This window comes from Esox lucius, chromosome 1 (genome assembly GCF_011004845.1).
Source record: "Esox lucius isolate fEsoLuc1 chromosome 1, fEsoLuc1.pri, whole genome shotgun sequence".
NCBI classification, from domain to species: domain Eukaryota; kingdom Metazoa; phylum Chordata; class Actinopteri; order Esociformes; family Esocidae; genus Esox; species Esox lucius.
In genome coordinates this window covers 22,415,059-22,430,086 of record NC_047569.1, presented here as the reverse complement: position 1 = coordinate 22,430,086, position 15,028 = coordinate 22,415,059, and the positions used below count along the sequence as shown (strand labels likewise).

The following is a 15,028-nucleotide window of genomic DNA, read 5'->3' as shown; positions in this document are numbered from 1 at the left end:
CCCAGCTTGGCCTCTGACCCCATTGCTACATGCAGGGGTAGAGGAGAGAAAGAAGGGGGACTGGCACACAGAGGGAAGGGGGGGGGGGAGTGTTGGTGTTCCACTATGATGCAGACAGCATGGTCATGATCTTTAAAACTGCTGCTCCTACAGCACAGAATATCTGAATGTCTGTCTTATTCTTTATTGAACAGATTTAGTTCTTTTATTTCCGTTTCAGACTACTTCATCTGCATGTATTGAGTATATGGTGTTCTGCAACACATATTTAGCGTGTGCATTTCAAAACTGCTAAGGAGTATTTTCAGGAAAGTTGTATGTTTTTTGTTTTTGTGTCTAGACGACTCGGTCTGCATTTAAGGCATATGATATCGCCTTTCACAGAACAGGGATTATTTTTTTAATGTTGTCTTGTTTGTCCTTCCAGGCGGACTACTTCAGCTGCATTGCCACCATAGTGTTCATCCGTAAGGAGAACTGCCTGTACCAGGCTTGCCCCAGCCAGGACTGCAACAAGAAGGTGGTGGACCAGCAGAACGGGATGTTCCGCTGTGAGAAATGTGACAAAGAGTTCCCCAACTTCAAGTACCGACTTATTCTCTCTGTGAGTTGCTCAGCTCTTTCTGTCTAAATCTGCCGTCTGTCCGGATGGCTGAATGCAGTGCACGCACACAGTTACTAAGAAGACTCGCACTGCACCCTGGTATGCTTGTTTGAACTTACTTTCAGTTTCTAACACACACACACAGCATCTGCCCTCTACTGACCCAGCCCCCAGGTCCCTATTCAATCAGTCTTATCCTCACATGACCAGGCAGCTGTTCCTGCTGGCTGTTTTCCGTATGTCATCACCCCCCTTGGATCATTCCAGTTGTGGTACAAACTCAATTGAAATGGAATTGTATTATTTAAAAGAAAATGTGCTCCTGAAAAATTCTCTAATGTGGAAGTTATATTCCTAAATCAAACATATACAGAACAACATAGATGCACCTTGATTTAGAGAAGTTTTTACCCCTTTGTGTCAATACGTTAGACATCCTTTTTGACAGCGGTTATACCTGTGAATCCTCTGAGCTTTACGCAACCGGACTGTGCAAAATTTGCCAATTATTCTTTTAAGGGGAATTTCACCGTAGCTGCAGACTCAATTGTTGGCTGTGACACAACTGTCATAAAAGTACAACAGCTTCTCAAAATAATCTGGAAGGAGCAAATTTGAATTTACCAGTAGTGTCCAGAAGCATCCTTCCCCATGTATAAGGTCCAGCATTCATAGCAGTAGTATATGCCACAGCTTCCAGGAGTTGCAAACATAATTCAGCATGAACTCGCATTATCCAGTAGAAAAGAAAAAATCTGATAATTCTAGTTCCACAAGCAAATGCAGTAATGATTAACTCTTATTTGTTCTTATCTATATCCCATTTCTTTTCAATTGACCAAAACGTCTTTGCTAATGTGATGTGTACTTATACCATTATGCATCCACCGCCATGCCTGAAAATCAGAAGGCAGTTACTCAACCATGTTTAGTTGGATTTGTCCCAAATATAATGCTTTAGGCCTGGTTAAATGTTTGTTGTTTTGTTGCTCAGTTCCTTCAGTTGCTTGTTGCATACAGGATTTCTTTATGTATTTCTGATCTTATGCCTTGTTTATAGCTGTTTTAAGATCACCTAAAGGCCTCATGGTGACATACCTGAGCATTTTCCTTTCTGTTCTGCTGTTTAGTTTAAAAGAACTGAATTTTTCCATAAAGTGTTTCTCAGAAGTATTAAATACGTGTGGAATTTTCTAAATATTATTGTTACCACATGACTGATCAACACAAGTCCATACTGTCAAAGTGAGAAAGAAAATCTGAAGTAATTACCTATATAAAATTGAGAAGAATTGTTTGCCTAATTATTTGCCCGCTTTTCTATGACAAACCTGTCTGATCTGTGATGCAACTGTTTTTAGAAGTCAATTAGATGAGTAGTGTCCGCTTGTGTGCAGTTAAGGTGTTTGATTTCAGGTTAACTACCCCTCTGGCTTTTAGGCATCCCACTTGGATAGTATAATTCCTAACAGAACTACATCATGAAGACCAAGGAATTTTCAAAGCAAATCTGGGACAAGATACTTCAAAAGCACCGGTCAGGAAAAGGATGTAAGAAAGTTTCCAAATCATTGAATAAACCCCGGAGCACAGGAAAGTCCAATATCAAGAAATAGAGTATGTAGCAGAACTGTGAATCTGTCAAGAACCGGCCGACCTCAAACTGTCTGGGTGCGGAGGACGCTAGTCAGAGAGGCTGTCAAGAGGTCTATGCCAATTATGGTCTTCCATGGCTAAGCTGAGAGACTGCCTACGTCCTGGGTTGCTACACAAGAGGCCTGAATGGGACATCTTGGCTACAGTTTGCCTGAAGGCATATGGAATATGCAAAGTGTAAAAAGAAGATCTGGTCTGTTGACACCAAAATAGATATTTTTATACTCAATGCTGCTTGCTATGTTTAGCAGAAGTCTTAACACCAAACATCATCCTGAAAACACCATCCATACCCTGAAGCACTGTGGCGGCAGCACCATGCTAAGGGGATGCTACTCTGTGTTAGGAACTGGAAAGTTTTGGAAGGTATGCAGCAAAGTACCTCCAAGTCCTGGATTAAAACCTTTTGGTCTGAAAAAGACCTGGGACTTGGGAGAAGATTGACCTTGCAGCAGGACAGTTACCCCAAACGTATAGCCAACCCATCACTGGAGTGGCTTAAAAACAAAAAGGTAAATGTCCTGGAAGGGCCCGGTCAGAGCCAGGACCTCGTCAATTGAGATGATGTGGAGGGTTTAAAATTGCTGTACACTCCTTCCAAGTCCTCATCCTATGTGACCGATTTTCAGCCATTTTGCAAAGAAGAAAGTCAAAAGTTGTATTGTCCAGTTGTGCAAAGCTGTTAAAGACCTTTCCAAATAGACGCATGGCTAAAATGCTGCCAAAGTTGCCTCTACCAAATTTTTGAAGGGTGTTAATATTTGTGATAAATCAGTTTGTTTTGTATTTGTAATTCATTTACAGCAGTTTGTTGATTTCATTTTTTTTACTTTGACTTTATGGAAATTTTGTGTGTTTTGGTTAGTGGCAATAAACCCCTAATTTGGTTTCATGTTATTGTACTAAAATGTGGAAAATGTCCAAGGGGGTCAATACGTTTGACAGCCACTGTAGTTTTTCTTTCTTTCTTTCCTTACAGTCATGTTATCATTTTGGCTTTGCTACAAGCATAAAATATTGGCCAGCAGTTATAAATTGTATTGTTGGGTTCTGTTGGGTTTCAAGCTGAATTATGTTGTGTTAACTGCTATAGCGTTCACTCCTCCGTGCTGTCACTCATCTACAGCAATCCAAGGAAACAATCAACAACTGAGGCCTTTTCATTCAGGCTTTTAAATAAAAATAGCAGCGTTAAAATAACAATAATTTAGTCAGGAAGCAAGCTCTTGCATCCAGACATCTGAAATAAGCAGCTTTTGTTTTGTAACTCTGCCAGTCAGCATATTGCTATTTTTTACTGATTGATAGCATAAACAGTGAGTATGTTTCCTCTGTTTAGCTTGCATTACACATACTGGCTCTGGTGTTTGCATCTGGTAAATGTCTCCACCAGCACACCTGGTTCAGCTAATCCACTCCATATTAAGTAGAAATCAGGTGTGCTGTTGCTGATTGAATTTCAACGTGCAATCCGGTCACATGATCATGTGAAAGCCCCCGATGGGCAGATCCAGTTTTTCATCTAGAACCGCCCTAATTAGATGTACCAAATGTCCTGGATTTCTCTTAATCTCATGTTCTCATTTGTAATGGTAAAATATTTGATTGTTTTTGTCTCCGTGCCTGCCATGTGGATCATAACAACACTTATTTGTGCCTTGTCTTGCCTTGCAGGCCAACATAGCAGACTATGGGGACAACCAGTGGGTGACCTGCTTCCAGGAAAGTGCCGAAGCCATACTGGGACAGAATGCTGCCTACCTGGGTCAACTTAAGGACTCGGTAAGCCTCTGCTCATGGTTCTTCAAACCCCAGGCACTGCCTGCTACTTCTGCCATGATTGGAGAAGGTGGCTGTGCAGTGTAGTCTCAGTTGGCCTGACACCGCCTCTGTAACTCAAGGTTTTCTGTTGAAATAATCAGTGGGATTTATTTAGCACTTCTTATGTAACAATTTTCTTTTGTAAGTAGATGGGATTCATGCCTTGATTTAGAACCCACCGTCTTGATTAAAACAGTGATTTAATGCTTATTAAATGTTTTAAATTGATTGCATATTTTGTAAATTTTTATGCAGAATGAAGCTGCCTTCGAAGAGATCTTTCAGCAGGCTAACTTCCACACATATGTGTTCCGAAGCCGAGTGAAGCTAGAGACTTATAATGTAAGTAAAGTCTTCTGAAATGGGGTGTGTTCCTGTGCTTCATTTCGGGAGGGAGAATAGGCTACACTGATGCCATCCATTCATTAATGCCTAGTTTTTCAGACATACAAAAAATGTTGTGCTCAAATTAAGCTCCAGATGAGAAATAGCTCTTTACAGAATTGAATGGGATTTCTTACATTATGAAACCAAGGATACATTTATGTTAGTATAATTTTTTAATTGTTTCTGATTTGTCAATAATATCGGTTGTATAAAGACAGCTAGATTAGGTTGCTTTCAAACCTAGCTTGTTTGGTCCAGTTGAATCGTAACCTGGATTGTTTTGACTCCTTAGTCCGCTTCTTTACGGGATGTGAGAACGCACAAATCACACTCCGGTCCACTTAAACAATGTGATATTGGGCCCCATCCAACTTATCCTTGCTGCGGTCCTGTTCCGGTCTGACCCATGTATATTGGAAGTAATCAAGCAAGTGGAGTCTGTTGTGGTTTGAATTGATTATGTATTATTGTGTAAGTTGGGCACTCTACACGTCTACATTTTGCCTGCTACCTACAGTACAAAGGCACGCTAACTGGTCAACAACTCTGAGGTGTTCAAACTTTTTAGCGGTTAACTAAGAAGGGATTTCAGTGACCAGTGGATAAGTGCCACGATTGCCCCTGTGTCAGATCTAGCTTTGTATGACATGATGACCTTGATGAAATTTGTCATTTGTCACAATCAGACACTGAGGATTCCCATAATACCTGAATCCGGGGCTTCGCGCATGGAGTTATTGTCCTTCTATTGTGTTTCCATTTTAGCGCCAAATATCTGCCCAATGAATGAGAGACATTTCCGACCAGAATATTTTTGTTTGCTTGATTTGATCTGCTAGAATTTGGGGAGTGTGCAACTGGCTCTACATAATCAAATTTTACTGTTGGTAACTGATAGATAGTGTGGCTGTTTAGATTGTTTATAAGCAGGATTAGTCCATACTGTTTTGTATAGCATTTTATGTATAGCTGAATTCAGTTGTATGAAAAAAGGTTCAAAATACACACTTCTGTACATTAAGAATTTTGTCTTTAATGGGGCGAAACTGGTAAACTCGTAAATGATCACAAATTGGCGGGAACCAGTGAGCAATAATGGATTGAATCAGGGCTGTACTTTCTTTGCTACTAGCCAGCTGATTTTGCAGTTAAATGGTCTAGAAACCTAGGAGCAATTTTATATTTATAATGTTTAATGCTGGTGATTTTGTTTTATCACATTCACTAGTTGGGTCAGGTAGGTGGTCCCACGACTGGCAGCACACAAGGTAAATAGCTAACAGCTGGTTGCTGTTACGGCTTTTAGTGTGGCCTCACAATGTTTAAGAAGTCAGTGTCAGTGACTAGAACATTTTTGGACTATGTTCTATTGTACTCCTATATACTGGACTGATGTTTCAGTGGTCTGTCTATCCCTAAACTCTCTGTTCCTCTTTGAGAACTTAATAAAGGGACCCCTGATGAGAAACTCACGTTGCTCCGCATTATTTCTGCAGCTTGAACCAAATGTTACTGCTGCCATATCCAGAGAAACTGAAATGTTACTACTTATTAAAGATCACAAGCTATTGGTCTCTGGCTTGATGAAAAAAGTGGTTGAATACTTTTCAGTATATTATTTTCTGTAATTTGGTGCAAATGTCTAAACGCTTGTTTTTGCCTTGTCGTTCTGGGCTGTTGCGTATAGGTTGAAACAAGTCATACATTGGGAATGTAGCAGTCTAGACCACTACGACATTTGGAGAAAGTGAAGGGGGATTCATTCTTTCCGAAGGCACTATATATAAATGGGAAGATTGTTATATTGGATTTACAAAATATGAGAGAAAAAGAGATGAACTTGGTCTTGTTGACAGCAGCCTGACAGTTCCAAACGCTGCTGGAGACCTGGTATTACAGATGGTTGTGTGAGCAGGGGGTACTAGATTAGAAGGGGTGTAGTTGCCGAATTGGGAACTCTGTAATAACTACAAAGACAGGAGCAAACAGTGATAGGAAAAAACACAGTTGACAGAGCAGCCGAAGTGCAAAATGAGAGAACCTTTTTTATAAAATAACATTTTCTTAATAAGCCATGAGACTGAAGTGCAGGACTGGCGTGCTGTCTTCCTTGCCTGCCTTCTGTGAAAACCTCTGCAGAACAATTCAGCAGAACTGCCTTTGATTTAATGACGGTCTTCCTTGCCTGCCTTCTGTGAAAACCTCTGCAGGACAATTCAGCAGAACTGCCTTTGATTTAATGACTGTCTTCCTTGCCTGCCTTCTGTGAAAACGTCTGCAGAACAACGCAGCAGAACTGCCTTTGATTTAATGACGGTCTTTCTTGCCTGCCTTCTGTGAAAACCTCTGCAGAACAACTCAGCAGAACTGCCTTTGATTTAATAACAGTCTTCCTTGCCTGCCTTCTGTGAAAACCTCTGCAGAACAACTCAGCAGAACTGCCTTTTATTTAATGATGGTCTTTGTTTTGGGGCACAATCCTGCTCCTTTGCTGCAGTAATTGCCCTCCTCCTTAATCTTAGTTGGTCTGTCAACAATCAGCCAGCAGCGAGGTGTGCATTGTCAGCAGGTCAGTTGAACTAGGCTATTGGGAAGTACTTAGTGTATTGGTCCTCCACAGTATGGTACTAAACAACTATAGAGTAAGACAAGAATGTGTGTCACCACCTACTACAGCAGTAGACCCCTAGCCAGTCTTAACTATGCAAATTGGTTATTTTTCCTTTTGAACATGTTTAAACCCCTTGACTCTTAAAATAAGTGTACCTGCATTATTACTTCATTTGATATGAATGTGGCCATCTAGTCCATTGGGTGATTTTGTATACCTTTCTTGGCAGATGGTGGTGGAAATACTCCCAACAACTGTACAAATGTTCCCAAATTGAATACTTCAGGCTAGTAATTCAAATTCCTTATGAATGCAGATAGACACAAGAGACTCAAAGGGGATTTTTCTGTAAAAATGTCCACGCCTCCAGCTTTTCCCAACCCATCTGTTCTAAATACATTGTAACCACCGTGTGCAATATCTGCATCATTTGTGTTCTTAGGTAAGTTTCAGATGAAGTTTAGGTTAGATTGAGATACCAAAATCTTAAACACTGTACATTTCCACAAATCCAAGACCCTTGTGCTTTTTGAGTGTATGTGGATTGTCCGCATATACATGACTGTTAGTGCAGTTTACATTTCTTAAGCTTCTTGTGTGACTCAACAGTATGCTGACAAGATTACTACTTACAATACCTCTTTGTTTATGCGCGTGTGTGTAGTAATATGATAGTCAGATATAATACTACTGAAGAGCATAGGTTGATTTGTACAAAATAAGGTTACATGGTTTACATAATCCCACATCTTAAGGCGGTGGTAGAAAAATGGGCCTGCTCGTTAAAGTCAGTGGTCACCTTATCTGAGAGGTTTGGCTGGTCACTTCCTTAAGGCTGCCTTGTGTTGAGATGCATCCAGGCGCCCAGATGATGTGGCTGTCAGGAAGTGACCACTTTGTGTCCGTGTGTCTGCATTTGTCCTTGTCAGTCTGTCCAACCGTGTCTGTCCGCCCGAGTGCGTCTGTTTATGCGTCCTTGTGAGGATGAAGAACCAGTCAGCTCTGCAGCTTAAAGTACCCTTCTGTTTCAAGGGTATCCGGGTCATGCCTCAACCCAAATTCCTGTTGAAACACGTTCTTCTGCAAACTCATTTTCAGTTTAGTGTTTTTCTGTTGCTCTGCTATGCTTTCAGCAGAATCAATTACTGTGTAATTGAGTCATGTTGGCATGGTAATAACCCGTCTTATTGTTTTGACATGGTTGCCATGGTTTACGGTTCCTGACAGGGCTGTAGCATGAGTGCCATGGAATCGACATGAGCGTGGGTCTATAATAATGTTTGGCTTAACATTCTTTTCTGGAGATTATGACCTGCATTTTTAGGTGACTCTAGCAGAAGTTTGCATCATTCATTGGAGATTATCCTGTATAATTAGATGTGAATACACAGGTGACCTTGTTAGCTATGTACCTGCTTGCGCTAAACAGACAGACTAGCAGAGACAATCAATTATGCTGAAGAGATATGCAGCTTAACAATGTTTTCTGACAATATATACCTAGTGGCCTGTGTCAGGTACACCCATCCATAGCCCACTCATATCCCTTTGCCTCCAGAACATCCTGAATTCTTTTTGCAGTGTTTCCCAGTCCTGCTCTTCAGGGTGCATGTTTTTGTTTTTGCCCCAGCACTCACACACCTGATTCAAATGTTCACCCATACCACTCACACACCTGATTCAAATGTTCACCCGTACCACTCACACACCTGATTCAAATGGTCACCCGTACCACTCACACACCTGATTCAAATGGTCACCCGTACCACTCACACACCTGATTCAAATGGTCACCCGTACCACTCACACACCTGATTCAAATGGTCACCCGTACCACTCACACACCTGATTCAAATGGTCACCCGTACCACTCACACACCTGATTCAAATGGTCACCCGTACCACTCACACACCTGATTCAAATGGTCACCCGTACCACTCACACACCTGATTCAAATGGTCACCCGTACCACTCACACACCTGATTCAAATGGTCACCCGTACCACTCACACACCTGATTCAAATGGTCACCCGTACCACTCACACACCTGATTCAAATGGTCACCCGTACCACTCACACACCTGATTCAAATGGTCACCCGTACCACTCACACACCTGATTCAAATGGTCACCCGTACCACTCACACACCTGATTCAAATGGTCACCCGTACCACTCACACACCTGATTCAAATGGTCACCCGTACCACTCACACACCTGATTCAAATGGTCACCCGTACCACTCACACACCTGATTCAAATGGTCACCCGTACCACTCACACACCTGATTCAAATGGTCACCCGTACCACTCACACACCTGATTCAAATGGTCACCCGTACCACTCACACACCTGATTCAAATGGTCACCCGTACCACTCACACACCTGATTCAAATGGTCACCCGTACCACTCACACACCTGATTCAAATGGTCACCCGTACCACTCACATACCTGATTCAAATGGTCACCCGTACCACTCACACACCTGATTCAAATGGTCACCCGTACCACTCACACACCTGATTCAAATGGTCACCCGTACCACTCACACACCTGATTCAAATGGTCACCCGTACCACTCACACACCTGATTCAAATGGTCACCCGTACCACTCACACACCTGATTCAAATGGTCACCCGTACCACTCACACACCTGATTCAAATGGTCACCCGTACCACTCACACACCTGATTGACTTGATCTACCCACCATCAAGTCTTTAATATGAATCCGGTGTTTGAGTGATTGGGCAAAATCTAAAAATGTGTAGCCTTTGGGTCCTGAGGAACAGGGTTTGGGAAACACTGCTTTAGAGCATGGATTCTAGAGCTTTCAGAAACATTCCTCAGGGAAATTGGTACATGCTCATGTGGCGTCACTCAGTTGCAGATTGGACTGCGGTACATTCATGCTGTTCCTTCTATTGAAAGTGGAACCCAGTGTGACAGTCTTCATGCCAAATGCAAGTACTGACGAATTGGGTGTCTAGAGATGCCGTTCTGCGTGTCACTTTGAACAACCCTTCTGCCTCATAAAGCCGAGCACTATCATGTCACAGTCTGTAGGAACGGTCAATTTTCGTTAAAGTGGAGGGGTATGTAATTGTATCGTCTTAGGGGTGTCTATGCTGGTCAAGGGCTCCTTCAATGTGAAGACACTGGAGGGCGAGAGCATCGGTTTCGCCAGGGCGTTTATACAAGGTTACATACAAATATTCTGTCAATGCCATATGAAAAAAATCTCCACACCCACTTGGAGTGTGAACTTAGTGTTCACTCATACCTACATCAAGTAATATAAGGCCATAGGTTGGGGTGATCTCTCCACCTTTTTTGGAGAGATTCCTCTAGCATCCTTGTGTGGCAGCAGGTGTGCACTGTTGAGCTGCTGCTTCCTCCGGCCACCTGCAGGTGGTGCCACCGTGCCAGAACACAGCACCTTCCACAACCAGGCCCCTTTGGCCACCGCAATAATAAACTCGCCTCTTAAAACACATGATCGTTGTGAGGAGTCGGGGGGTGTGGGAACATTCAGAATTCAGGATCCTCTTAAGTGATTTCCAGTTTACCTGTAAGTGATTGTAAGTTACCCAGATGGAACGTCACAAAGTGCTGTTATTCTCCACATAGCCGCTGTAGTGTAGTCCCTGTAACTGGTTTAATCTGTCTCACGTGGTTGTTTGGGACTCTGGGCAACGCTGGAAATCAGGCCACATCAGACATAAAAGCATGTCAAGCTCTCAACTGGAAGTCTGCCTTCCATCCCATCTCATGCCCGACCCAAGCCAATGCAGTAGCTGCAGAGAAGTGATGTGGATTTGCATAGCAAACGGCAGGCTGATTCTCCATGCTTTGCCCATATAAATCCTGCCTTTCTGGCAAGATGTGACCAACACTAATCGCTTGACGAACTCTGTCACACTTGCTTGTGGGACTGCAGTGCAGTTGACTCGCGTGTGTGTGGTTTGTGTGTGTGTGTGAGCCATGTGCAACGCTGAGAGCCGTGTGTGTTCGGAGTAGGGGGGCGGCGGAGGATGAGTTGGGGGGACAAAAGTAGAGCGACTGCGGGCAACAAAATTAAATGTTTTATGTTAATCATCTCTAGTATTGTGGTATCAACCTGTGTTCACCAGCTCACCCACTGCAAACTCCCTGTTTCTGTCCCTGGCACGGTCCTGTTACATGCCCAACGCAGTCTGTCCCTGGCACAGTCCTGTTACATGCCCAACTCAGTCTGTCCCTGGCACGGTCCTGTTACATGCCCAATACACTCGGTCCCTGACACTCTGTCCCTTGATGTTAATCCCCCATTTAAGTAGTACACTGAACCATAAGGTTTCTATATATGTAGCCTTAACCCTAACCCCAGTGTTGTACCAGGTGCTGTTTAAGGAAGGTTGATGGGAGCATCCAGACTGCAGCATTAACTTTTAAACTCAACCTGATAGTGAGGAGTACAGGGCGGGTAACACCACAGGGTGCGGGTAACACCACAGTCAGTCATCAGTTTGTTAGCCGTTCCTCAGACCCTGCCAAGCCCCAAGCAGCAGTACATATCTTAAGTGTTAACTAGATGCAAATCACAGTGCTGTGGGGCTGACTGCTGTAGCTACTTTACTCTAACAGCACAGTTAGCCATGCATGGCCAGGCACTACTAGGCCAGGCAGCTCAGCCTGTGGGCTGTGCTCCCTTTTTTCATGGCTGTCTGGCCAGGTGCGGGGCTGCCTGTCTGGCCGGGTGCGGGGCTGCCTGTCTGGCCGGGTGCGGGGCTGCCTGTCTGGCCGGGTGCGGGGCTGCCTGTCTGGCCGGGTGCGGGGCTGCCTGTCTGGCCGGGTGCGGGGCTGCCTGTCTGGCCGGGTGCGGGGCTGCCTGTCTGGCCGGGTGCGGGGCTGCCTGTCTGGCCGGGTGCGGGGCTGCCTGTCTGGCCGGGTGCGGGGCTGCCTGTCTGGCCGGGTGCGGGGCGTAACTAGTCCCATTTACTCCCCTGGTCCTCATACAGCCCAATACACCTTCCCATGTCTCTCTGCACCACAGGGACTGTTATGGTGAATATATTGGCCAGTTGATTCCAGAGATTTAGCATTTTGTCTGCTATGTACAGGGAGGAGGGGGGGGTCAACAGAAGACCTGCTGGTTTCCATGTTACCTCTGGTTGAATGGCGACAGTGTGAATGGCCCCCTGTGCCTGCATCCCTAAAGCCCATGACCACGCCATGTCAGGGAAGTGACCTTGTGATCCATCTGTCAACACAAGTTTAACTTGATCTTTAGTACAGGTTATCAAACTGTTGACTTTAACATAAATGTTGGCTATGCTCTCTGTTACCAGACTGTCTGCTGTCTTTGGCTGAACATGTGGCCCATATATGGACTGTCTTTGGCTGATATTCTGATCAGATGACCCCCAAGTCTGATCACCAGCGCTGTAGACCGTGGATGGAACTCAGTTGCTAACTGGTGGAGTTTTAGTGTACAGGAAATAGCTCCTTCACAATATTAGATTTTCACTACTCGATTATCGTGGCCGAAATAATTCTTTGTAACGATATTGCGGTATCTATAGAAAATTTGAAGGAAAAAAATGCTGTCATTTTTTAAATCTTTTTTTGGCAAATGAATTACACTCAAAATGTTTAACAAAGAAACAAATGTTTGTAACAATAACAGCTGCTGCCTGTAGCATTTACCTTTGTCAGGGGGCAGGGGAAAAGCTATTATACCCGCTTGTTTCACGGCATGATTACAAATGGCATTTCATATAATGTTAAAAGCTGTTACCTCACGCTATATTCCACCTGTAAACTGAGCAGATCACTTTCCACTGTTCTACGGCTGCTTCACTGTGCCACTGACAGCCAAAATCGCACCTCCCTGCCCAGTACAAGGCTACAGCTGAAGGAACCGAAAACACTTACATAATCATTGATTCTTCATTATGTACTTCATTTCTGTCCTGGTCGGCCATCATTGGAATGTTATTGGTTTAGAGATGTTTCTGTAAGCTGTGAATGCAGGGACCAGAAGGTTTGCTTGTCATTGCCTAACGAGCTTGCTTCTCGAGGTGATAACGCCACTCTATTTTATGAGGTGGCCCCAGTACAGATTGGAATGTGTCCCTAATTGATAAAAGGGTCTATTCTCCAGGGCTAGTTCACTATCCTTTGGTCAGTAAACCAACCCCCATGCCTTTAGCTTTGGGATATAAACCAGAGTGGGGTTCAGGGAAGCTCTTTTGCGTTTTCCTACCTTCTGCCTCCATCTTTGCTCTTGCAAGCATCTTGAATCTCCGGAGACCTTTTATCTTGTACTGTGGCTGTAATTCTCTTTAGATATTAAATTAATTGGTTACATTAATTCACTGCGCACATTGCATTCACAATGAAATGAGGGATGTGGTTTTATAATGAACAGTAAAATAGGGGTCTGGGTTTCGAGGGCAGTCGGGTGGGCTGTAGACAGGTTGTCAAAGGAAACAGTGTGACATCTTGTAACATGTATTCCTTTTGTTCCCGTTCCTAAAGGATGAGTCTCGCATCAAGGCAACGGTGATGGATGTGAAACCTGTGGACCATAAGGAGTACAGCAAGAGACTCATCATAAACATCAGGAAGATGGCGGCCGCCCAATAAGAACGCTCCCTTTGCCCCCTCAGCTACAATCAAGCTCCCCTCTCTCCCTCATCCCATCTGCTGATGCAGCCTTTCCCAACACCCAGACTGACAGTTGTCTGAAATTATCCCCTGTATAGGATGTTACTTTTGACCGGAGCCCATAGGGCACTGTCTAATTCACAACAGCCCACGGGTTTTGCTGTTCTGTGCTTTGCTCAATGTTTGTATTTAGCTTTGTCCATTTACGTTTGCGCCTAAGATTTTTTTTCCTTTAATGCTCTCTGTAGTTTTGTTTTTGTCTTCTTGGACCAACCAGTCATTTCTGAGCCTTAGTGCTGTTGGGGCAGTTTAGTCCTTTTAGTATTCAGTGAGTGACATCTTTGGGTGGATGATAAAATGAAGCGACAGAGGGATTTTTAAGAGGTCAGGAGGGATGGAGACTGGGTGGGACAGTGTTAACCACCGAAACCACCGATGTGTGGCTGTCTTAAGCCAGCCAGCTGTTACTGCATGCATGTGTTGCTGTATTGGCTGTCTTCAGCGGAGGCTGTCAGTGCTGTAGCTAGCGCTTTCTTTAATTCTGTCGCTCCCACCATCGCTATGCCTGGCCTGGATCTGCACATCCCTGATAAGACCAGCTACCCACCCCACCCCCCTGCCCCCCCACCTCACTATTTCAGCCTCACACAGTAGGCTTGTGGGATATGCACTGTGCTGTATTTTTGTAGATATATGGTTATGTCATTATTTCAGTACCTCTAAGTTGGGAGTGTTTTGGACACAATGCATGTCATTGTAATACTGCATAAAATAAAGATTTTTCTGTGTTTTTCACTTTGTTCTGTTCAATATGCTGTTCGGGATTGGGGGTACCCAGGTCTCAGCCCATTAAAGACAAGTCCGTGGGTCTATGGTCTGTCTGTAGCCTGGGTTTTATGTGGAATATAAAGGATTTATTCAGTAACTGGCTTCCCGTGCTCTCTAGATGTGTCCCAAATGGTATTGCCTTCACAGTGCATTCCCTTCACCAGGGGTTGGCCAAAAGTAGTGCCCATAATAGAACATGAGGTTTTATTTGTTAGGCATAGTATCTCCAGAGGTGGGGCTCAGATGTGCCACAGATTCCCTCCTGCAGTCGTGACTTCCATGTTATATTAAAGCAGAACATCAGTAAAGCTCTGCTTCACCATTTTTCTTCTGATAACCATCGCGTTTCCGCTGAACGCTGCATCTTCGGACCATTGTGTGTAGCTTGGATGGATTAAAGCGGTCTCCTCACTGTTAAAAAGGGGTCTTTTTTAGCAGTCCCTCAGGATATCGATTCCTTTTC

General features: G+C 43.9%; 1 protein-coding gene across 1 annotated transcript in view; it reads left to right on the top strand.

Moving 5' to 3' along the window:
* The window catches only part of rpa1 (replication protein A1), a 51,865-nt gene extending 37,333 nt beyond the window's left edge, over positions 1–14,532 (top strand). The window contains exons 14-17 of the mRNA XM_010891754.5: positions 428–604; positions 3,935–4,042; positions 4,337–4,423; positions 13,609–14,532. Coding sequence (XP_010890056.3) covers positions 428–604; positions 3,935–4,042; positions 4,337–4,423; positions 13,609–13,716 — 480 coding nt within the window. The 3' untranslated portion in view covers positions 13,717–14,532. The remainder of the gene's footprint in view (positions 1–427; positions 605–3,934; positions 4,043–4,336; positions 4,424–13,608) is intronic.
* Positions 14,533–15,028: the final 496 nt, after the last annotated feature.